This window comes from Sceloporus occidentalis, unplaced genomic scaffold (genome assembly GCF_023333645.1).
Source record: "Sceloporus occidentalis isolate IW3139 unplaced genomic scaffold, rSceOcc1.0.p SCAF_32, whole genome shotgun sequence".
Taxonomy (NCBI): Eukaryota; Metazoa; Chordata; class Lepidosauria; order Squamata; family Phrynosomatidae; genus Sceloporus; species Sceloporus occidentalis.
In genome coordinates this window covers 1,026,339-1,052,700 of record NW_028317012.1, presented here as the reverse complement: position 1 = coordinate 1,052,700, position 26,362 = coordinate 1,026,339, and the positions used below count along the sequence as shown (strand labels likewise).

Genomic DNA, 26,362 nt, shown 5'->3' with positions numbered 1-26,362 from the left:
GTTGCACTTTTATGCCTTAGGATCACATAATATCAGGATAAATGATACGAAGGCATAAAGTCAGCCTTGCTTAAATATAAATTATTAATGCTCTTAGGCTGGGAGGAAAATGCAATATAAAGAACTATAAATATTCATACTTTTTTTTTGCCAGGAACGCTGTATTTGTCATATGACAAAAAAGCAGGCAATTATAGGCTGCTGCCATACAAGGCCGACGAAGGTTTCTGAATAGCTTCTGTGTTGTTTTATGTGATTAAACCTTTCGATTAAAGCATGAAATGAAATGACAGTTCTGCTAACGGTTATTTGTTGAACATGAAAAAGTGCAATTAATGTTTTTAGGGCTTTTTTTTTTTTACCGGAGAGCAGGTGAAGGGTTAAATCAGGGCAGTGTCTTTCCCCGGGAGAAAGTTTGTTAGTTGGCGAGAAGCTTGCCGGATATAATTTAAATAATGCTTTCATTAAAATTTAGGGTAAGTACTTATGTCTGTTGGACCTAATGAAATGTCAACAGAATTTGATGTATGTTTAATCAAGTAACTGGAGCACCAGTGAAGCTCGGGAACTGTATGGTGAACTTAAACTGAAGCCGACCTGTTATTTTATTTCCAGGCAGAGAGACTGTTTATGTTTGCGTGTTCTATGGCAGATTCATTGTCGATCATGGTACAAAGATGGTCGTGACAGCTGGGTTTCCTTTTGGCTGTGCATTCGCAATGTGCATTTTGTAGTGAATTGGGATCTGCACATGTGCACTTTGAGTAAGACGTGGGCAGGGTATGACGTGATACTTACCATCACGTAACGTAGTCATGATGTCACAGGCACGGTTCTTTGCAGATGACATATTAGTATAGGCCTAGGGCAACAGTAAGGGCAGTAGATATGCAGAAGTTAAGTGCCTTTCCATAAGGTGCCTGATTTTATGCCCAATTATTTACATGTTCCTTTCTTATGATTTCATAGATTCACTACCTATTGCAAAGAGGATTATTTATATTCTTGTACGCTCCAAGCTTTAATTGTCCTTTATTTGCCTATGACACCTTTATCTTACTGACAGCAAAGTGGTTAAACATGTCACTGTTGTTTACCCACTTTAGTGCTTGGTGGGAATGCCCCTTTAAAAAGACTAAATGCTCTTGTGACATAATGAAAGGGATTAGCCGGGCTGCCAGCTATGTAACAAAGCCGGATTCCAAGGAATTATCTCTGAGCGATACCAGTTGCTTCTTTAAACTTAGTTCAGCCCCATGTACAGAAAGTTTTTGGAGACTGAAGCCCCTGCTCATAAATTCATTATTTTGGGCCCTGAAGTGAAACAGATGCTTTGGCTGAAAGTGTCTTAAGGAACCATCTGGATCTCCAGCTGGTAGAAGCAAAACGGAAGTTTGGCTGCCTCAAAGTAGGGTGTTGGTCCTGCAATATGGAGGCCCCTATATATATAATGATTTAAATCACAAGTGTGCAATAGATGCCTAGCATTACCCGACATAAACAGACTTGATTCCTAATATTTAGTAACTTTTTGATTAAACTCTATGCCAGTAACTTTAAAACAACTTCATAAACTTTAGTGTCCCAAAAATGAATACGTATGAATACATATTAAAGTACTTTGGAAATACTTTAGTATGCATTATTTAACTATGGGGAAAAATAAAGTAGTTCTCTTTAGGAGAAGCTGCAGCACCAGAGCTGCAGAACACTGATATTTCAGTGGACTAATTTTTCACACCACCTGATTGGCTGCTGGCAGGAAAGTGTTCCCATTGGCCACAATACACGCTTGTGGGGGTTCTTGCGCAAGTCAGTGCTGCATCTGCCATTAAAGTGCATACGATGGCTGCCGTGTAACTTTAGCATAACACACCCTGTCCTACATAAGAAAAAAATATGAACCACTGTACATCGCTGCGGAATATGATGGCACTACATAAATCAATAAACAATATAATTGTATGATATTCACGGCACACACTTAAAAGACGAGTCTGGGAGTTGTGCAAATACAATAAAACTTTGGATGGAAACCTAAGAAGGATCACCGTGCAATCTTTGCATGTGGATTTATAAGAATTGCTTGTGGCCCCCGGCATTGAAGGAGTTAATCCAGCCGCTCAAGCACATAAACAGGCCGGGAAGGAAGTAGCTGAATAAATAAAGACTCCCAGGGTGCTTTGAGGTAGTAGCCAATAAAGGCTTGGAAGAGGACTGAGAAGTGGTGGACAATCAGTCGTCTCTTCTATGCCCCGGCTTTCATGTGTGGGTTGTTAGCCGTTTTGGAGGGGGGTCGGGCTTTACCTCTGTGGTCTCCTTCATGTTAAAAAAAATAACATAAGAAGCTCCTGGTGAAATTGCTACACTGTAAAAATAAATAGCAGCGCATATGTATATATATATATATATATATATATATATATATATAATTTTTTTTTTTTACTTTAAAGGGCATTTGTATTACTTCTCTTTCATTTCCACATTCCCCTTCTGGAAGCGCAGGAAGAAAACAACACGGCTTACACGGGCAGATGCAGTGCTAACGTTATTAGGATTCTTCATCAAAGGGATCTGGGACTGAATAGAAAAACAAATATAAAAAAAAAAAATATATATAAAAATGTTTTATTTGTTGCATTATTTCTTTTTGTTTATAAACAGATTATTTTGTGTACATTTCAGGCGTAAACAAAACTTGCAGTTTATAAGAATACGAGTAGACTCAACTCTAAAAGTAAAATAGTAAAAACAGGAGGGAAAAACTCCTTTTTCTTGTAGGTTGGGTAAAGTAATATTATCCTGTCCTGTTGTTGACTCGCTTGGCTTTATTGTAGGACGTTGTATCTGCTTTATACTTCTTTACTGGTCCCTTATTGCCTTGTAACGTCGTTTCTTTCAGCGACAGAGTCGGGTAAACACAGCACTTGTTTGTACAGCAAATATACAATGTTTATATTTCATAAAAATATGAATATCTGCCTTTGAAATAAAAAAAAACATAGGAATTAATCTTTTTAAAAAAGCCAACAAAATAATTAGCACCTTTTCAAGGCAGTCATTAATATTATTATCTTTTATTTATATAGCGCCAACAATTTACGCAGTGCATCTTACAATACATATATTCAAGGGTTATGACAAGACGAGAAGTGATCTGTTAAGGATCGTCAAAGCAAGAGAAACAGTCTACTGTAGATCACAACTTGATCTTACATGCCGAGCGTCACCAAAAGATGATTATTTATCGATTTTCATAGCGCCATCATATTCTTCAGAGCTCTACAACGGGTAAACAAGTAATGCGTAATAAACGGTGAGGAAGCCCTGTTCTAACAACCCATGACGAAGACATTGGCTCACCTAAGGCTTTCTATATAAGGCAGTCTCAGCTTAGGCCGACTAAAAATATTGTTACATTTAGTGGACAGTAACCAGAAACTGACCGGTTCCATCTCTGGCTGGTTGGCGGTGACTAGGATTATCCCAAGATACAGACGTTATGAAGAAGTGCCTAAGCCTCTAGACAGTAGGCTTGCGAGCAGGGTCTTCTTTACCTATCGTATCGGTTCCTCTTAGTCTGTCAATTCTAGTTCTGTTAGACCCTTTGAATGTATAGAAGCTAAGAAGCACTGCGGAAATTGCCGGCAATATGTAAATTAAACATAATAATACGTTCTCTTTAAGGCACTTAGGGGGTTTCGGTTCAGCCCTTGGGTACGCTTCATACGTAGCAATTATTTTAACTCTAGAGTACGGACCGCTTCTGATTATAGATATTTATCACAATCAGGATCCTGATTGACACATAAATAGAGACATTAGTGGATATCTAATGACTATTATTTAGACTAATCAGGGGACAAGGATGTTCTTAATGCCCAGAGTTTGTATCAGCCCCTAGCGGGGTTTTTTTACTGTAACAAAATAACACTGTTCACGGATCCTGTACACAATACTTGTCGATATGTGTGTCCTGGGAACCGGTACGTTCTTGCAATCTCTTTATAGTAATGGAGGGTCCAAAAGGATTTGAACTTCTTGTTCTTTAGATCTCTGCTAGAAATGTGGAAAGTCTTTTGAAATCCTGGCGTTCAACTCAGCCAAATTCTTCTGAAGTCCGCCGTGAATCCTAGCCATATAAAATACTTGTTTTTTTAGCCTGTCTCATTACACAGACGTCAAAAAATGCAGAGTCCTGGACGGAGATCCTCTTTATTTCCTTCATTCAGATGTGAGAAAGTTAATCTTTTTTTTTTTTTTTTTCTCTGGACTCCCTTTGACGTCTATTGTATTTTAGGGAAAACATCCAGCCTCTCTTACACAGACAAACCGCGCACAAAGGCCGCTCTGTTAACATCTTTTAAAGGTTCCGTTTGATGGGATTGAGAGGTTTTTGGCAGACAAGAACAAAGAGATCTTGAACACAAAGTTATTTTCTAACCCTTCAGATTTTATCATAACTTTTATGATTGTTGATTTAATGCTTACAGCAATATACAGATTCATTTTGCAGGGTACGGGTGGAGAGATACAATCATGGGCTCATCCCACTTTTTGAGACACCTAGGACCTTTTCAGAATAAGTCTCCCTCGTCCCTTAAAGGGCCAGTTTGAGATTAAGGCGAAACTGAGCACTTTAAGAGTTTTCCGACCGCGGTTTACCCTGCATTATTTATGTTATGGAGCCTTGAAAACTATAGAGACTGGGGCATTTATTCGGATTTACCCAAAAAACGTGACGGCTCTCTTTTTGTAATAATCACACACATTGCCCTCCCGTCGGCCCTAGATATATATATATATATATATATATATAGAGCCTGAATGATCATAGCATTGTATAGTACTGGGGCATTGGCCAGGCCAGCCGATAAGCATAGGCAGCACTGTGGAGACTTTACATATAGGTTTAGGCGTGTTGGCATTTATGCTAAGTGTGGGACCATGATACTCTACACCATTATATGCTATATCCTTTACACCCTTTGAGTAGGCAGCGCTTTTTTTTTTGTTGAACACCTACTCTTTAGCTGAATGAATACTGCTATTGTAATACATTAAAATCGTCTTACTTTCCATTGGCATTTAAACAAAAAATTTAATTATGTAGGATTTTTGCCTTCAGTTTTTTCCGGCTTGTGGCTCGACTCCCAGGCACAGAACCGACAATGCAGGAGGATGCTGGAATGTTGGAGGGTTGCTAATTAATGTTTATTTAATTAATACAGTTGCAGCGAAACGTAGTCTTTAACCCACACTCTTCTTAAGCATATTTCAATACATTGTGTAGCAACGAGTCGTTATCAGATTAAGTTGTTACCATTGATATCTTCCTCTTCAAATAATAATCATAGGAATAATGGAACGAGCCTCAAGAAAAGATGGTGAAATTATATTCATTACTCTCTTTTTTCCTATAGGGGAGAAACATTCTAAGTTTATTACAATCATTGTCCGGTATTGATAAACTTGAGCCCATATCACAAATAAATCAAGGGTTGAAAGCAATAAATAACAATCATATAATCAGATTTCCATATAATGTATAGCTTACGCTTTGTTAAATGTGGTAGCTAAAAATCCACCATTTTGGACCACAAAAAAATTGTACTTTATTTTCCCCGACCACACATTGAACATATTTTGTAAATCCTATTAAATTAATTGTGAAGGAATCTGGAGTTAATACGAGTGGAATGTGTAGTCTCTGTGGGTCTCTGGTGTCCGCGTGGAATGTACCATGAAAAGAACACTCAGGATCCCACTTCCTCTCTGACATTATTGCAAAAATGCTCTTCTCGCCCCAGCTGTTCTTTTTTTTTTTTTTTTTTTTTACACTATGGTCTGGAGAAAGAAACTATGTCAACGTTTGGGCCTTTGAAGATATAAGAGGATCTCTTATTCTAAATGCAGTAATAAATCAGTAATATGCATGCTAATATACTCTGCTTGATATAATTACATAGTATTGGACCGGTAATGAGGCAGCTGCCAGTATCGGTTAGTCTAGATGACAATACCAAGCCTAACCTTCTGGAGACGTTTAAATGGACAGATTTCGTGGCAACAGGGAACATATAAATATAGAGGCACAGGAAGGGCTGGATTTGATTTTGAATGCCGGCATTGTGAATCTAGTTGCCAAATTTTATACATCAAACATCATTCTGATGCTTTCTTTGAAGTAACAGCAACTAATATGGACACGAAAACAATCGCAAGTACAGTGAGACATAAACAAACAATACTCGAAACATTCTGGTGTCTGTTATTGTAGAGCAGAAGAAGACTTCTAAGTCTGTAGACTTAACAATGGCTACACAGTGGTGACAAAGATAAAAAAAAAACTATTTTGGATTGCGAGACCTTTTATTGTCCCTTGTTTGTTTATATGGCCCTGTTACCTTCTAGGATTCAAAGGTTTTAATATTCCAGGAGATCTTCTTTTGAGATTGTTAAAATGTTTAAGTTCAATACATTGGCTGCTGAACTTGCTCTTCGTAGACACGGAGCCATTTCTTACCTCTTTGGTTTTTTTGTCTAGTGCTAGATAACATGTTTTTTTCTTTCTTTCTGGGTGTGTTAGAGAAAATTACTCTCGGTTTAAACATATAAACCCTTTGATGTTGACAAGGCTATCTCAGTCTCGCAGATACAATAAGGATTTAATGGATTACTACCTTGGGCGTAACTTCCAGGTTCTCAGGTGGGGCTGCATAAGTCAAGACTCAGATGCCTAAGGGGCTATATGATTTCAGTTATAATCTCTCCAAAAGAGAGTCAGTTTATCTCATTGTAGCGTGATCTAGAAAGGTCAGGGGAGATTATGTGGACAGCTTTACCTGTCTACCAGGGATCCAATGTGCCAAGAGGTAGCATTTCTGGAGGCTCAGACCGATGGGTGTGCATGTGAAAAAAGGACAGTGATTGTTAAAATATTTGCAGTATTACATGAATATGTAAGCTCCAACATATACGCTTGTTGGGTAGGTTTTTACAAAATGACGTTAACATGTATACAATGTATTAATTAAACATTTGCCATTTTAATATTATATATAATAGCACTAACATGCTTTCTTTGCCCACTTTGAACCTTTCATTTGAATGATTGTTGCAAGTTGTAGCCTATTAAAATTGTCTCCATTTATTTCACGGTCTTAACGTTTGTCGGTTTAAAAGAGAAATAAAACCAAGGCAATGTTTTTAAGAAAGACTGTGGCAGCCAAGCTAAACAGGGTCTTAGTAGTGAGTAGTTGATCAGCAAGTTGTTCATGACACGGTGGGATTTGGGTTTGCTGTATTGTACAGCGGTGTTGTGCACGTTAATGAGAACTTTGTACCATAACTGGTTTTTATGAGGTGTCCTACTCTTGTTCTTGACTACTACTGATCTTTGCTTGCTGGCGTATGACGACGTGTCCTCTACACACGTACAGCTAAATATTGCTATTATAATTACTGCCTACGTTTAGGGGGCCTAAAAAAATCAGTCCGCACTTCCTGTGGCCCACCTGGCGCTTGCCACTTGTGCCTAATGACTATTTCTAATTGCTTAATTCAGATCTTAATATATTTTACATATTGGGATGATATGGTTTGATGTTATATGATGTTAAAATCCTGGCGTGCTAGACATGAAACCTCGTACTTGAAAGAGTAGTGGATAGTTACGTGTTTTAGTTTCCTAGGCAAAGTTAAGAGTAGACTTTTTCTAGTGCTCAAAATGCATTGCCGGCCTCTCCAGAGGCTAAATAGTTACTCTGATCTTCAAAGCATGTTCACTTTATTGGAATATTTCCATTGCACTGCCCGGGGAGAGTTTATAGAAGTTAGAGAGAGTAAAAGACGTGGTATTATAATCCTCAGAAATGTTCCAGACACAAACTCAAATAAACAACCTTTAGTTCTGGAAGTCACTTGTGAGGCTCCGTTTTAGAAGACCGCTCTGAAATCAGATGAAGCATTGTTTTAGCCGGTAGCGTTTTTTTGTACAGTGATCGGATCATTCAGACTCCTTCCTGTGTCCTGGATAGCAAAGCCTACTCTTATTTATTTTGAATCATGTTGATATTTGTAGCTGGCACTGGCTTCTGATTGCCAAATATTTGTGTGAAGATAATATACGGGTCATGTCCTGATGTTCCATCTGTTTGAGGACCACATAGCCAAATCTGCGCCCATCTTGTCCCAGCAATCACGTGTTTTCGAAGGTCTTATAGAAGAAATGTATTTAAAAAAAAATAGGTGATCAAGTATGCCAATGATAGTGATCAGTTTACTGAATTCCCCAGAATATTTTCATAATATCCTAGGAAATACGAAGTATTGTCCGCAAGATTCTGGTGGCTTTGGTTGAATTGTTGTGGGCAAACGAGCATGGCTGGATTTTACACTCACATTTGCACCTTTGCTCATCTATAGTATTTTGGCCAAGGGATACCTATTATCTTGCCTGGGTTTTAGCTATATAGTCTGATTTGGTATAATAGAACTCTTTGCCACCTCTGTTGCTGAGCTTCTAAAACAATGAATTCTATTTAGAGCTTCTTTTCTACAAGCCATTTAATAACTGTCTGATTTTTGAAGTTTCCACGTTTTTCAATTTTAGTGGAACAAATGAATTGACTATTTTCCTTCTCACTATAGAGGCCCCATTAATCCCATAAACACACACCTGCAACAGTATCATAGCTCCATTCTGGTTGGATCCCAAGTGTACTTTAGTAGATTTCTGATAAGCAGCCAGGTTCTGATACTGAAATAGCCGCTGGGAGTAAGGCCAGTAATTGTTGGCTTTGGATCAATGAAATCAGTCGTTGTGTTTGTGGATTCCCAGTATGTGGCGTTAGATCTTCATAGCATGTCCCAGTTACTGCCACACAGATTTTGAGATTAGTGCTCTATCAACACGTCATCAGTGCATGTTATATTATATTTTCTGGCTATTATTTGGGCTACTAAAAGTGTTACATATTGCAAGAACATGATAAAAACAAATTATTATCAACAGTATTAAGGAGTTCCAAAGTTCACAGATATTTGCAAAATAAATAGCCAATTTTTTTCCCAACCAAAAAAAGCAAAGTTAACGGAGCTGTGGAAAAAAAAAAGGTCCTCCTGACCCACTTTTGCCCCCCAAACTACTGAAAACTGCAATATTGTAACATCTTGTTTTTCCTAATGCTTAATTTTTAGGATGGACTTAAGGGTCAAGTACTTTTATGTAAAAATACTTTGACTTGCTTACCATTTTTGGCTGAGAATTTCTTCGGCATCATCGGCAATACCTTCCTTTCCAAAGATATATACATTTCGAGAGGATCGGAGTGATTTTATCATATTAGTCATGTTATCTAGTTGACAGAAAGTGGCTAAAGGTTGTGGGCCTCAGTCTTATAGTAATAACGGAGAAGGGTGCCTCTTTTGTGGGGAACTTGAATTGGTGTTGTGTTTATAAGATGTGTGGAACACTTAATGGGGTTTATTAAGGGAACACAAAGCAAACAACGGTGCCTTCTGCCTTTGATCAGTGGAGTGGCCCATCCGGGAAGCTTGGAAGCCACAGACAATTCTTTCTTTCATCTGCTTGGCTCTCACTGCTGCCCTGCTGATTACAAACACAGATGCCAGTGTGGAGGAGGATGGGGAGAGTGGGAGGACAAAGGAATTTAGAACAGGAGGGGGGATGGAATTAAAGGTACAGTTCCTTTTATCCGAGCACGTAACTGAATTTAAGTCTCCTCCGTTTGGAAGGACCATCCATTTATCTTGGAAAGCACTCCATGCATGCCAATTGTTTTCGTCAACGCTTTGGATGTTTTGGAAGCGCTTTTTCTATTCTTGATGAATCAGTAACTTTGGAGGAAATATTTCAAATCACCATATTCTGCCTCGTGAATTGTAGACTTAGGTAAACGACGGTTATGTATTTGCTTACAATTATATGTGTGCATACATTATACATCACACGGCTCACCCCGCGGCAACGTTCGGCGTGACCTTGGTGCAAAATTGTCATCTGGTTCTACACATAGATCCTAACTTATAAAATAAATAATGCTGGAGTATACACAGCTATGTTTTTCCCCTTACTTTTGGGAAATTAGACCATTTTGGCATATTATATATATTAAGTATCAAACTACATATGCCTTAACCCAGTATAGGTTAATTCATATACAGTATAAGTATATACTGCAAGGTAATAGAGGCCCATTAGTTTCCTGAATATCTAGAACAGGCTGTTTTAGCTGTCTTTTATTTAATCATCTAGATTGTAAGCTCATTTGAGCCGGACCCTCCTCACCCGTTGTCCTGTCCACCCATTGTACAGGGCTACGGAATTTGATGGTGCTGTATAAAACAATAAATAATAATAATAATAATTGTCAGCTTATGTGGTTCTGCCTTTTACCTTATTTACCAGTTGGTCTTAATTTGTCAATTCTAGTTTTGTCAGACCCTTTGAATGCAAGAAGCTCTGTGGAGAATTGTTGGGGCTATATATAAAGTCTGTATATATATATATATATATATATATACAGATAATAAATATAATCTTATAGAAAACACAACAGAGAAACTGGGTGTTTCACCTATACTCCATGAGCATACAGGACCCGGTTTCATATAATGACTTCCTACGGTGAATAAAAGCAATCCTGTTACGAATAAATCCCTAGGAGTCACTTCATTTGGCTGAAAGGGAGGAAAAACAAAAGCTGATTCTCTGCCCGGCCCCATTGAAGTTGCTGGTTATGAGCTCCCATTGAATTATTTTCACAGTCGCTTTGAGTTTAAAGGTTCTCCGGTCCCTTTAATGTTTATTTTAATGGATAAGGTTGTGCAGATTAACGAACATAGATATTTCACACCTGACTTCAATGTGATGGCTGCAGATGTTTGAAAATACATCAGTCCCCAAACAGATGATCCGTGCTTAAGAATCTAATTTGTTACACATTATCAATTGGTTACTAAATGTTCAAGAATATTACATTAAGGCATAATAAAAAATGTTGTTTTTACAATGTTTATTATATTTGCTTAGCCTTAGAGTATTATGAAAATAAAACACTAATGTTTAGTGTCTCTAATAAACTGTGTGGCCTGTATCACCATGGGGCCATCCTGTCCATCTAGAGGTTCTGCCGTTGTTCTGTCTAGTCTCTCTCTAATTATTATTATTGTTTTATGTAGCACCATCATATTCTACTCTCCCCTTTCTCCATACCTTATGTTTCTCTACACCCCATCCCCTGTAGAGTGTAAGCTTATGAGCAGGACCCTCTTTACCTAATGTTTCGGTTTGTCTGTCGGACCCTTTGTGTGTATATATATATATATATATATATATATATATTGTGAGCAGTGCTGCATAGATTGTTGGCTCTATAGAAATACAAGATAATAATAATAATAATAATAATAAGAGGAAGAATTTGTATAATTTGTATAATTAAGCCATTATTACGGAACCTGACAAGTCAAGCCAGATATGATAAGTGAATAATTATAACATGAGGGGGCAGTGAAAATCTGATAATAGGCAGCAGAAAAGCACAATGGCTTCTTAAGACATCTCTTAAATTTTCTTCTAAATTTCTTGCCCTCTGCCTTGGAATCCTCTCCCTGCCTGTCCATCTGTCTCTCCCCGGGTGATCTCAGGTGGCTGTTTAATTAGCTCTGATTGGTCCACCTGTATTCCCCCCCCCCGAGGAGATCCTGAAACTTGCTGAAAGAGCCAGTTTACACATAATGCCCGACAAACCTCAAATGTGACAGCGCCGCTAGCCCTCGGTTACTGAAAGGGTTAAGCACAGGGCAAATACCTCTGGCCTAGTGTTTGCTAATAAATTCATATTTACCAAAACATCCTTAGAAGTTTTAATAAATAGAACTTTTATGATAAGACGCTCTTAATCGCTGTGCAGCTGTGTAAATTATTAGTTATAACATTTGCTTTTCATGCTGGTGAATTCATTGCCTGGTTAAAATTAACCAGATCCATAAAGCGCAATCAGTAACAGATAAGAATAAAACTACAAAGGAAATAAATGTTTATGTAAGCAGAAACAGAACACAGAAACAAGTCCATACTGTGGAAACTACTTAAAGGGCAGACGTTTCAGGACAAAAAAGATGTGATGTAAGGACTTTTCTGAGAGGGTTGTAGGTAGATGGAACAGTCTCCCAGCAGAAGTGGTAGAGGGTAATACAGTGAGGGAATTTAAACATGCATGGGACAGGCATATGGCTGCTGAATCTAAGAGGAGACAGAGGACTGATAAAGGTCTGTGTCCTTACAGCAGGGAAAAATGGGCAGACCAGATGGGTTTTATCTGCCATCGTGTTCTAGGTTTCTATTTTTCTTTGCGTTTTATACAGTGTTGTATATAGTAATATAGAATAACTCTGGAAAGAAAGGTTTCTTTTCACATTGTTCCAGTTAACCTTGTTTATATGTTTGTATGTTGTTTATTGGATACATTCCAGTGTCCCTTCATCCATAGACATTAAAGGAGTAGTGGAAGCCCCACTCATTTCACCTCCTGCTTCTCCCCTAAAAACATGAGGTCATCAGGAAGAAGAAACTGTCCTATCCTAGCGTGACACAGTATTACATCACCGTAGTGTAATTATTCACATGACTTGTAGGTAAATAAGTCACTTGCTTACATTAAAAGCGACACATTCTATATCGTGTACCTTAAACTAAAAACTAGAACCATCACTTTCTTACCTTCTGCGTTTTTTCCCACTTTTTCCCACTTTTTCCCACTTTTGTTTATAGCTCTTTGCTTACTGTCTTCAGGATAGGAAAATCACCCGAATTGTGGTTTACTGATTTTTGGGTAAAAGCCTTTTACAGTTTATATAACTATTCAACTTATTATAAAACAGAAAGCCATAGCTGTCCTGTTCTACATGCATATCATTTAAAGGTACCAACCCAACAAATTTTAATTGAGTTTGTTCGCTTTTGGCCCTTTAAATCCCTCGCCCAATTCCAGCTGTTTTATTCCTTAGCAAAGGACCCTACATCTGTTGAATTTCAGTCTCCCTCCCCCATCCTGGCTTCTAAACCAATTAAGAAATTATTTAAAGTCAGGAAGTGTGTTACAGGCTTGGACTCCAGGAGGACATAGAGGAGCAGGAGGAGATCTGTGGAATAAAGCGGCTCTGGTGAGGTATCAGTGCCAGATAAAAATACTTAACAAGAATCCAAAGAATGTTGATTCCCATTAAAGCGTCTTTGTGGTATGCAAGAAAGAAAGAGGGAAAAAAATCCTTGAGAATGGGACTGAGGCTAAGGGATTAAGGCATTGTGCCTTGTGTGGCACGTTCTGCACGCTCCCGTACCAAGAGGAGTTAAAGGGCAAGAAAACCCACATGGGACATCCCCCAATATTTTTGCCCTTTGGCATGCACCATAATTATGTCGAGGCGCAGTACAAATAAAAAACGGTTTAAAATGTGGAAAGGGCTGATTAACGTGCTTAAAAAGAATACCTTTTATTCTTTGATTGAGATAAAAAAAAAAATTATCCAGTTTTTTAGTGAAAGACCAGTGCCATCATTTTTTAGTGACATCATCCCATAGAAACATAGTTTCTCAGATGTTTTTTTAATTAAAAAAAAATCACCTCTCTATGTGTGCTTTTTTAGATATTAGTGGTATAGACTGTGTAGGTCTTTTCACTATACACAATGGTCTTCAGTTGGACAGAAGTTTAGCATTATTAATGGGGAGAAAATGGCTGATCTGCTAAGAGTTTACTTAATGTTTTGTCCAAGAGTAAACTCTTAGCAGATCAGCCATTTTCTTTTTTTGAAGATTTAATCATATATAACACAGACACTTTTATGATGGCCTTTTCAAGTTCTATGTCTACAACCTTTAATTCCCTATTTTCCAAATGGTCCTGGCAACAAACTTGAACAAGGCGAAATATTTACAAGGTTAAGGAATCATTTCTTGGAATGTTTTGGGATGACGAGTTGGTGGAACAGCATCTTTAATACAGCTGATTTCAATAACATTTTCCATCTACGCACGTACTCAAGAAAACAGATGTCGCGTTTATTCAATTTATCATGAAATATTTCAAAGCAATAATATTTATGGCTCAGAAGTAGAGAGACAGAGGGTGTTATGATAAAAACTTAAAATATGTCAAGGAATTTAATAAAGTTCAGGAAGTGACATTATTCTAAGAAAAATAGTCAAAAAAAGAAACTATATTCTTAGGATGGAAAGTGGATAACTAAGGGAAATGGGAAAAATAACTTAAGGGACGGGATGAATGAAAAATACAAAGTTTATGTGGATGGAGCATATTAATAGTGGGGAATTGGTGGTGGATCTGCCAGAGAGAGTAAGGTAGTTTAATACAATGAACATTGTTAGAATAGAGAGGGGGCAGGACGTGGTATGAGAAGACACATAGGTCATTAACAGATGGATCCTTTTGGAATGTGTAGAAATGGAGGTAACGAAAGACAGATGAGACTCAAAGACAATCCCCAGGAAGCTGAGTTGAAAGGTTAGAAGGGTTGAGGCATAGCAAAGTTTTTACGTGTAGAGGTCGGATTGCAAAGTTTGGTTACATTGGTTGTCTTGGGCAACTCATAATAACTGGACTGTGGAAAGGCTATGAGTAAAACTTCAACCCATTGATGGCCAGTCTTGTGGAAACTGAAGTTGAGATAAGGAACAGGGCAGTATCATTGAGGGTAAAGAAAATGATGGAGGAGCCCAAAGAAGAAATCCATAAGAATTTAGATGTAATCATCACATTATATAAAAAAAAAGTCTCAATACACCTTATTCCCAAAGTATACCACTGGTGATGTGATCAACTGCTATTTGAGATATTAATGAAGTTCTTAGATGGCAATCATCTGGAACGTCACTGAACACAGTCTACCTCTGTTGTATTTTATTAGGGCATTTACCGTATTATGTTGGCATAACCGTATTGACAATTGTTATTATTTAAAAAATATTGTAAATTATTTAAAAAATATAAAAAACTAATATTTTTCCTAATAGGCATATCATATTCAAGAACAACACTTTAAGTTTATACTTTTCACAAAGAATTAATATAATTGTGGACAGAAAACTATATTTTCAAGTATATATCTCATATTTGTCCTTTCATTCTTATTTTCCATTTTTTTTTATAAAAAAATGGATTTTAAGTAAATTAATTAAGATGTGTTTATTTAGGGAAACATCAGAATTTCAAGTACAACATGAATATTTGTATTTTTTTTTTCTTCAACTTCATTGTCTACACATTTCCAACACATGAAATATATACATATATGTACTTTTTTTTTTTACAACACAACACTACCCTACTGTTTGCGGCTCAAGGTTTAAAGGGCCTTTTAGGAAGAAGGTCAAGAGGGTAAATAACAGAGTGGGAGGATGAGAGAAAAGACAAAGACCTTGTCTCCATCACAGTGGTAAATTTTGTGTGAGGAGTGGGTTAGAGTAATTATGTCAAAATACAGTTTATCTGATTATGTCAAAGTTTTGCCTTTGAAGTATGTGCTTGGTCCCTGGGTGGAAAAGTGGAGTAGGTTAAAACATTCAACATGTCCCCTTAAACGTTGAATTTTAACATTGGCCCTGTAATTTGGAACTCCTAGTGGAATTATTATACAACATTTCATCAATTTCATTGAGACCTTAAAGAAGATATACTATTTTCCCCAAAATACTTCACATTGAGTGAACATATATATATATATATGTTATACTTAGAAACCACCTTATGTATATCAGGAAGCAGCCATAGTAACTTCCTGCTTTGGATCTGAACGATTGTCCCTCCCCGTTAGTTGTTATCTCGCCCCTATTGTTAAGTGTCTGAATGCTGTTAATGGTGTAGTGAGGAGAAGAACATTATAGAATATGAAATTGATTTGGTAATGCTGTCTCCCACCAGTTCCATTTTCCACGTAAGTGATGTTTTCTGCTAGATATCTCTGAAACACTTACAGGGATTGGCAAAAGCTGCTGTTGGACTCTAATTACTGTACTTGAAAAAGGAATACAACTGGGAATCCGTCCCTGACGTTGGCAGGCATAGCATAGTGAAGTCAGTGTTGAAATCCCAACTGTCGGCCAACTACCTCTTTAGTGAATAGATATGAAGTGCCGTCAAATTAATGGGGTCCTCACATCACCTTGTAATAGCCCCTGTGGAAAGACAGATATCACATCTAGACTGACAGAGGGTTTGCCAGGTTCCATGTACAGCATGTATTTTGGTAACACGTGTTTTCATACAGGTGGATAGTCAAGAGCTAAAAGCAGATCACGCTTTGATAATGATGAGCCTGTGCGTTGTAAAAAACTCAAGTACCACTCATGTAGGTTTTGTAGAACCCTACCGACATGTTTATATGTTTAAACTTATCAGTATGTCCTCTTTTGGCAGGAACCATCGGGTGAGATTTGCAAAGAAAACATTGGCGATGAACATTTCCGACTGGAGGGTAAGTGGTTCAGCTATTTAGTCTACGTATATTCTGTATATTTTCACAAATAATGCTCCGTTTGTATTTTTAAGATAGTCTTTACCCCAGGGGTAAGTGACAGATTGGCCATTTAAAACAGGACACCAATACCTGAGACCAAGTGTGCAGAATGTGAAATCAAAACACTAACATTGTTATTTAACTGCATACATTTAATAAATCTATTGGAGGATTACAGCATGTATTAAAATACCATTTTATTGTCCTATTAACCTTAAATAAGATCTGAAATCTTACAAATTGATTAAATTAAAAAGATTTTGGCATTTTAATATACTGATGTTATTGTGTCATTTAGCTTGGTGCACTGTATACATCTACAAGCTTGTTGAAGATCCCAGTATTAGATTTAAGCCACTTTTACGTGGAATGCGGATTAAATCATTACTGGACGTCTTCTGCTGCCCCGTTAAGCATCTGTGTATCGTTACAATGTATTCTGGCCCCCAGCTCTACTGACCCACTCAGCTCGTGGATGATGTTCAGTTATTTCCTTCCTTTGAGTGTCTGCTTTTTTGACACTGAAAAGAAAATCCAATTTTGCTTGACCCCGGCTGCGTAATTGTAAGCTGGTCTCCCACAAAAATTGCTCTCTCCTTCATCTGTTTAGTTAAAAGCTAATGATCACAGCATAATTACATCTCTCCCTGTAATCAAGAATAGGAATATGACTCATATACGTTCACTGTGAAATGGATTGTATCTATAATCATAATGGTTAATAGGGAATAAATGTATTAAAGGTGCTGTTCCACCGACTGTGGAATTGAAGAACCATCTTTTAACGTAGAATCTCAGAAAGAAAAATGTTTAGCTGGTATTCTTTCTCTCTAAATTGTACAGCTCAAAATCATCTTTTTTTGTAGAGGTAAACTCATTAATTAAAGTACTGTCCTTCAAAAGCTATCTTTTTTATATATGTGAAAATCACTTTTTTAGCACTTTTGTGACTATTTAATGATTTTAAGTTTACCAGATGGGAGCTACATTCACAGAAAGTGGTCAGTGCTCCAAAATAAAGTCTTAATGTTGGCAGTAGGCATTCTGATTGGGTTTTAAATAATCAGGACCCAGAGCCATTTCTGCACCATCACCATTGTAAATAGTTGCCCGGACCCAGTGCCTCCTGGAACGGAGATCCCGTCCCAGCTGCATATGTCATAACAGAGGTTATGATTTAACCACCTGTTCCCAATGGCAGCAAGCCCTACTAGCGTCCTTTCAAGTAAGCGCCGCAAGATTTATTTACTTTTTATTAACTTTTATACGGTATCCTCTTTTGTATCCAGTTGAATCTTCCGAGATGTAAATAATGCTGGTATTAAGTTATCATCCATCGTTACGTTAAACACTAGCCTGGTCGTTTTCAGCAACTTACAAAGACTGTGCCTTAAAATATTGCAGTCCTAGCATATTGTAGCATTCCACAAAAAAAAAAAAAAAAAAGTCCACATCCACGCTGATCAAAAGCAAATCTTGCTGCTATTTGTACATAGAATCCCAGCTAAAGCTGATAAGATCCCACATCTTTTTATAGTTGGTGGAGAAGAAAGTCCTTTGATGTTTCCAGGGAGAGGTGGGGAGGGGTAAGATTTTCCGTATGGGTGTTTGGCTAGCACAACAAACACTGTTTAAAAATGTAACTTTGCTTAATTAATTAGCGATTCTGTTTAATGCCTGTCTGATCTCCGTCCAACAAGGTATTTTGAGCCTTGAGAAAAGGAACTTCAAAGTGGTGGTTAAGATGGTCAGAATAAGGGTTTTAACCTCTTCCTTGATGGAAAATGGCCAGCATCTTACCAGGCGAAAAAAAACAAAAAACAAGTTACTAGACGGCAAGAATCATCAATGTTCGGCTGACAAATTTGCATTCAAAAAAGTTCATTAACAGCAAATGCATATGTCAACATTTTTTAAATAATGGCAGTGAGCTATTTAAAAGCATCCCATAAAACTATTTTATCTTCAAAACCGAGCACAGCTTCTTATTTGTGGGTCGTTGATGCTCATCGTGTTAAGAGATCTGTATTTAGCAGGCAAGCAACCTATTAACTATCATTAAATAGTGTTTTAGATTATTTTCTGCAATTCTTACGTATTTTTCCATTGATTTCTTCGGTATAGTGGTAGCTGTGTGTGATTACATCGGTTCCATAGCTCGAGCGTATTCAGTGCTCATGAAGCATAAGTTAGTTTATTGTGTTATATGAACTAATCGAATAGGATCCAGATCCCACACGATACGGGCAGTCACATTAAACAGTGGGATTATAAAGAGTAGTAAAGATAATAAAGTATTCGGAGCTCCAAGCTCCGCTAGGACCTTAGCATTGAGGTTTCCTTTTGTTGTTAATGTAATTAATATGTTGCCATCATCAGCTACAGACACTTAGTAGCCATGGAATTTCCACCTGTATAGAAAATACTTGAGCTCCCTAGCTCTTCTTATATTATAGAGATCGATGGGTAAATGGAATAGCCTTTAGGTATGAGATAGGCGTAGGAAATTTCTATATATATTAGACAATTCTTTTGGGATCAAAAGCAAGTGAACAAATATGCGGAGGATAGAAGAAACAATTGGTTCTTATCGGGCATTAAAATTCTACGGTTAAGGTCGTCATCAAATTGCAACTGATCGAGGAATAATTCCAGCTTTCCTTGGAATCATAAGCTTAAACAGGTTAAACTTAATGGGTTTATATATTTTTTAAGCCTATGTAACCATGTAATTCTCTGCTATACGTTTATGGTGTACATTATTCTTGTTTTAGTATCACAGATAATAATCCAGAGTCTGTGTATTGGTAACACTCTTTCCGTTCTATTTCCAGTAGGTTTATCATCTTTGAAAAGTGATGGTCTTTTTACCAGCGATGAAAAGAAAGCAGATAAAGACACAGACGGCCGAGTTAAGAAACAGCTGAAATTTGAAGTATGTTTTCCACCTTTTTTTTTTCCTATTGCAGAGAACTTCTGTTAAATTTCACATAAATGTTCTCATATGTATGTTTAATCCAAGCTGAACAAGCCTTCTGTGAAATTCCGAACACTTAGAATAATATTATCGTACAGAGCTATACAGAGCTGGTTTTCCTAAAGGTCCTGCCTTTAAAACGGAGTTTAGTGACCTTAAGTTTTTTTCCAACCTGTAATCAAAGTCTAGCAGTCTTACTTTATTTCCTATACTATATTCGACAGCCCATAACTGTGTTTCCATAAGGACATCAAAGGGATCTGTCATACAAGCTGCCTAATGTTGGGCTCCTTATACAAGATTCTTTAGCGTCATCTGGGTTGAATTCCAGTCAGTTCTTGAATATTATAATGCCATTAGATGGGAGCTGCAAGGCATTTTGTGAGCATACACAACCCATATTTTGCCGGGATCACTTAACCTTATAAAATCCTCAGCAGCGTATTCTTGTCAAAATAATAAAAATATTAAATATATATGTAAAAGCACAAGAGTAGAACTATATTTAAGGGTACTCACGCAACGTGAAAGTAATATTCCCAAACAAGTGAACAAGAAGAGAACTGTTGCCCAAGAATTATTGAAAAGGGCTTAGTTTGGTCTTTCAGATAAAATTTGAAAAGAAATTTTTCCTGTTGCTGTTTTTTTTTTTTTTTTTTTTTAGAATAAATTCAATAAAAATATTTTTTTCCTGAAAATCTGTATAATCAATGTCTGTAAACAATCTATGAACAATTGAATACTATCGACAGAAATATAAAATGGACCGTACAAGCGTTCAGAAGCAAAAACCGGTAATCCTATGGATTAACATGCCAGTTTCCATGTCGTATGTGATCCGTTTACTTCTTAGAGGTCAGTGTACCTTTAAGACATGTTTTATCTGTAGTCCAGACCTCCCAAGCTCCTTTCAGTTCTCGCTTCAGTTTGGTATCCTTGAAGAGAAACAGTTTCCTAACAAGTACCGTGTAATGTGAGACTGGTACCGTTTGCAAAATCTCAGGCTGGCTTATTACAGGCAGGAGTCTTTGAACTCAGTAGGGGACACGGGATCTTTAACTGCCAGAGGGAATGGATTTCCCCGTCAGCAAATCTAGCAGGTAACCGGGCTACATGTAGCCCAAGGTTATTTTCAGCAGTTTGATTTTGCTAGTTTCATCTCTATGACTTTAAGTCACTTTTTCCACCAACATTTTAATAGCAGGTATTGATGCAGAAAAGGAGAATTCTGCTCTGGATCTTCAGAGAGCACCATTTTCGTGAGCCACACATTTCAGGGTCTTTATGAACCGCAGTTGGCAATTTGTGTTACGTTATTGTGTCATTGTGTTACATAACTGCCAACTTTTCTGTCCTGGACTGTTAGATAGTATAATTTTGTGTCATCCTCTTGCCACATTATACCTAACATAACTTTGTAAAACATATTATTGATACAAAATATATTGACTGGTGACGGTTATATTATATTATTATAAGGATGCTGACTATAGTAGATATGGTATTAAAAGTAATAGACTAGGATATTTGTGAAATATGTCTTATAAAACCATGTATTTATGAAAATGTGCCAGTCGCCGTGGCACTTCTAAAGATGAACATGTCCTTGCCTACCTAGCTTGGCACCGGCAATATATGTCGGATGGAAGGTTCCAGGTTGGGTATTAAGTGTAATAGCATATGGCAAAAGTAAGTAAACGGTAACAAATGGCCACTGAGGAAAGGGGGAAGGGTCTCGATTTCACCTTGACCTTATATTGAATTATTCAACGCAGCTGTGCCTGCAAGGCCCCGGCATTTCTGCTCCGTCTGTGCCAAAGCATTAGCCAAACATCAAACAATGACATCTCTAAATAGCTTAAGATGTACAAAAACAGCCACAAAAAAGGAAAGAATGATGAAAAAATGAAAATGTCATAGGTCAATGTGAAAAATAAAAATATTGATCTAGTTCTGAAATATCGTGAATATTTGGGTACATATGGGTTCTATGGTTGTTAACAATGTGCTCTAATTTTTTGGTAAGGAGCTGCAGTGCGATGTTTCGGTGGAAGAAGACAACAGACAGGAATGGACCTTCACATTGTACGATTTTGATAATAGTGGAAGAGTTAGTCGAGAGGTAAGAAGTCAAAATGAATTATTGTTTATAAAGAGACCACTTATGCGGAGGTCCCGTCCCAAAGATTAGCACCTTTATTTCTTGTGCAACAGACCTTCAACTCCTTTCTCAAGCAGGGTTCTCCTTACCTTTTAGTAGTAGTGACCTGAAGTGGCGAGCAGATTCAGTAAGCCATGTGCCTTGTGTGTCAACGTTGGTATCAGCAGGTTATACCTAAGGAAAAAGCAAAAACATGGTTCATATTGAGATAAAAAAAAACAGTTTCCTACATGCAGAGGACCATAAAAATATCACTCTGAATGGTTTTAGTTGCTTGAATGCTTTGGTTGCATTAATGCATCTCTGTCTTTTTACACGGGTCATGGTGATCAGTACAGTTTGGGTCCACCAAAGCCATGACTCTTTGTTAATAACAGTGGAAAGGTTACAACCACTAACACATTTTAAGGGCTGTTTCACTTGGATTGACCTTTAAAATGTCTTTGCCTCTGATCTATATATTACGGTCATCAAAATTCTGTATTCCGAATAGTTTGTCACGGAAGTGACAGGTTTTGTGACTGTCTTGCCAAATCTCTGTATAAAACATTCTGCTTCTAACGGCTTTGATGGGCCGTTCATCGCTGGCTTTGTGCGTGCGTGCGTTAAGATAACAGCGCGACTTTAATACTCATGTTGAAAAGAATTAGCTAATAGAGTGTTTTCCTCCATTGACAGTCCAATTTATTTTGCTCTTGAGGTCTTTCTACAACTGACAGCCTGCCCTGTAATTATCTTCATAGGGAAAATAGCTAATCGGACTTCAGACTCGTATAATTGAACTAATGTGTTGTGATCCGTGAAGTGTTGTAAGTGCGATTGAGGTTTAAAATACCCAGATCATCCTTTTCTCTTGCGACCTTTTCTCCATTTCTTTTTTTTCTTTATGTTTTAACCCCTTTTGCCACTGCGGTGAACAAGGACAGATTTGCATGTTTATAGTTTACATTTTTAGAATTGGCGCTTATTTATATAGACATGGGGTATGTAGCAAAATGTGAGTACCAAAAACGTTAAGGCATTTTTATTGATTACCATAAAAATGACTCAAATTATTATTTCTGGTTTTTTTTTTTAGGATATAACAAGTTTACTGCAAACAATATATGAAGTATTTGATGCATCAGTGAATCATTCCTCAAGCTCCAGCAAAACTTTGCGAGTAAAGCTGTCTGTGGCCCCTGATGCTACTCTGAAGAAGAGGAATGCTGTTCTCAACCAAGCAGGTAAAACAAGGAGTTCACACTTTAAAGTACCTAAATATTCCGGTATCAGAATAGTGGCATCTCGTCTTTCTTAATTATATACACCAGCAATGACATGCTCTTTTCCAGAAGTAAAAAGTAAATATTTCAGGAAGCTGCACTTTTGGTTGGAGTTTAGTTTCAAAATTATTTGACGACTCTTCTTACGTTTTAGGAGCCATCATCGGAACACTTTGTTCAGATACAATTCTTACTGTTTTAAATTAGAGAACCATGTGCAATCTCAGAAATTGTGCCTCCTCCTGGATGCTCGTGGTCTTGTACTTTCTTTCTCTCATCAGAGATTGAATAATTTTGCTTATGGGTTTATCGTTACTGTTGGAAAAGAAGCATATTATAGGCAATAACCTTGTCTGCTTTTCCTCTGAATAATTATTTAATTTAACTGCATTCCCACAACTTTTTTTTCTTCCTGAAGCTGACAATTTGTCTCTTTTCAGAAATGCAGAGTGGAAGACACAGGAGTGAGAGCAAAGTCAACGAAGATTTGCGGACTTCCGAGAAGAAACAACGTTGTACCGGGAGGTAAAAATGACTACTAATAGTGTGAATTTAGGGAAAGCCCCTATAGCCTATTACAAATACCTGTGTAGATTAAGCAGTAAACATCAAAGTAGAAGCCCAGGGCTTCCTCTCACTGATTTTTGAAGAGGCTTAAAACAGCAATCAACGAAAAAGTGCTTTTGCTGTTGGGAATTCTAAATCTTTTGCATAAACTTTTGAGAATAGTTCTTAAAAGCTCTCATAGACATAGTAATTCTCTTGGAGAAAAAAGGACACAGGAAAAAGGGAAAGCAAAAACAAAAGCTTTCACACCTGAATGTTAAATTACTATATAATATCGACTAACAATCAATGGCCTAATTGCATGGCCTAAGATTTTGGGGCAATAAACCTGTCCGCAGGGGTTTTCGACTTTAAACTTTTGGTTGTGGGATAAAACAACCTGATGGTTCCTTGAGATTGGCAATGTTTCTTTAGGCTTATTTTTGTTGGCAGCTGAAGCCTCCTCTCCCACCCAAACCTCATAGTCCTGCATTCCAAGGATGGCTGTAGCCCTTGTCTCTGAACTGACTCTTGGAAAGATCAGGGCTGGATTAGTGCTTTGCTTGTGAGAGTTAAAAAAAAAATCCGACAGCCTCCAACAGGCAAACTGTTTGGCAGTTCTAAGGTCTGCTGTGTAGAGGATATATGGGAGGTGTAGACAGACAGAGAAAAAGATAAAAGGGAGTGCTATGTCTCAGGATTAAAAATGTCATACACATAGTGATACTGGTGCCAGGAGAGGCATTAGGAATACGTTGTTAAGAGTCAGTTTACTGCAATTCCTCAATCATTTTGTCCCAGAAGAGCTACGCAATTTAAGAAGTACTTAAGTTTAACTGGGGGGGGGGGGTGAATACAAGTTGCTGTTAAGAAGGTAGTTTAATGTGGAAAAAAATATTAGTATTGTGTGCTGTTTAATTAGCTTCAGCTCCTTTACTGCCAAAGCTAATTCTCAGAGATGAACTGTATAGTCTGCGTGGTATTCTAGGAAATGCAACCAGGTGGCCCCTTATGAAAACTAGGCTCCACAATGGAAGAATAAATTACCACTGAACGGCACATAATGAGTGAAGCAGGCGAAACTGAAACATTTTCATGTAGGATGAGACATTTTCTGGGAATTCTGCAGATTAAAACCATTCATTCCATCTAGTCTGCCCATTTTTTCCTGCTATAAAAGCCTCAAATGTTATGAGGTCCTTGGCTTTGTCTCTTGTTCTGGATATCATTATGTCTGCCCCATGGTATGATAAAGACTCTTTGATATTGCAAATTGTATTTGTCAATCTGGTTAAAAATTAAAGACCCGCCATTAGACTGGTGATGGTCAAACAACATGTGGTGAAAGATGTGCTATAGATGTTTTATAGAACATGAACAACTAAACATAATGTAATCTCTTGTGTACGGGCTTCCAAACATATCTTGTTTTTTCTTTTTTCTTCCAGACATACCTCAGCTGAGAATGAAACCGAACAGACAAAATGTCTCAGACAATGTGTAGATGAGAATATTGAACGAAGAAACCACTATTTGGATCTTGCAGGAATAGAAAATTACACCTCGAGATTTGGTCCAGGTGTGTTACCATTTTCAGCATTAACAAAGTGACTTTAGTATCCTGACAGCATCTTAATTCTTATACATCATCTGTATTATCTAAAACATATACATTGAAGATTTCTTCCATAACCAGTACTGCCTCTATGTATAGGTTTGTCTTTTTTAGTTATTTAAGTATATTATGCTTGCCTTTCCTAGGCTCCCCTGCTACGGGTGAACAGCAAGAATCGCAAACCAGAGCTTCTAATCAGATGAGGTCTCGTTCACATGAACCAGAGACCATCCATGTACACCATCGGAGATCACAGGCTTTAGATCCTGGCCATTTCAATATGGCTGATTTTTCTTACTCCAGAATGCCAGATGTTCAGCAAAGGCATCGAGGTCCAGAGTTTGGCAAGCACTCTGTCAGATCTCCCAAGATCTCAACTAAAAATGCAGCCTTTACAGCTAGCCAGCCTGGAAGAACAAGGAACAAACCCAGCCACGCTGTGTCCATTCCAGTTACTTCTCCGACTGCACTTATGGGTCAGAGCTACCCCTACCACCCCATACCACCTCAACAACCTTATAGGAAGAGCAAGCAAAAGATGAAGGAAGGTCATCAGATGTGCAAAGCTTTCCAGTCTCCTGTGAATGTAGTAGAGAAAGAGCATGTAAGGGATCTGCCCAGCATGGTATTGTATGAAGGTCACGCTGGACACATGGTACAAAGACACGAGCACCACCACCATCATGAACATCACCACCACTATCACCATTTCTACCAAACATAGATGAAAAATGTGCATCGCAAGCCTGGGCGGACAGTTTGAGCGATGGGAGCCTTTCATATAAAGGAAGGTGTTATCACTAACAGTAGCTAACTTTGGAAACCTGTTGATGCCTAACGTAGTATGCAGTGGATCTATAGAAGGAACCCAAGTGCACATTTTTTTTGGATACAGTTATAGATTTGGAACTCCAATAAAAGCCACCAAGCACTTCTTTTAAACCAAGACCTATGGATGGATAGATTTCTATCAAGTGTTCTATATACATTTGACAAACAAACTTATTGCACAGGAACCTTTTTCAGGGCAAACAGTTGTGAACAATTTGGACACCATAAAATGTTAAATACATTTTACTAATGGAAAACAAAACCCCCACAAACAGCGTGCTACCTCTAGTATTATTCAGACATTATTTTCTTTTACTGATGTAATCATCTATTGGACTTATAATTTTCATATAGTATTGTGCTGTATATTAATAACCTAAAATACCATCTTAATGAACACAAAG

The 26,362-nt window shown here is 37.6% G+C and overlaps 1 protein-coding gene across 1 annotated transcript in view; it reads left to right on the top strand.

The window, feature by feature from the left end:
• Nucleotides 1-25,851, top strand: part of LOC149298443 (protein naked cuticle homolog 1-like) — a 30,709-nt gene extending 4,858 nt beyond the window's left edge. Inside the window, exons 4-11 of the mRNA XM_089487279.1 lie at nucleotides 16,315-16,395; nucleotides 16,464-16,521; nucleotides 19,398-19,498; nucleotides 21,567-21,662; nucleotides 22,780-22,927; nucleotides 23,407-23,491; nucleotides 24,961-25,091; nucleotides 25,274-25,851. Of these exons, the coding sequence (XP_089343405.1) occupies nucleotides 16,315-16,395; nucleotides 16,464-16,521; nucleotides 19,398-19,498; nucleotides 21,567-21,662; nucleotides 22,780-22,927; nucleotides 23,407-23,491; nucleotides 24,961-25,091; nucleotides 25,274-25,851 (1,278 nt within the window). The remainder of the gene's footprint in view (nucleotides 1-16,314; nucleotides 16,396-16,463; nucleotides 16,522-19,397; nucleotides 19,499-21,566; nucleotides 21,663-22,779; nucleotides 22,928-23,406; nucleotides 23,492-24,960; nucleotides 25,092-25,273) is intronic.
• The last annotated feature ends 511 nt before the right edge of the window (nucleotides 25,852-26,362 follow it).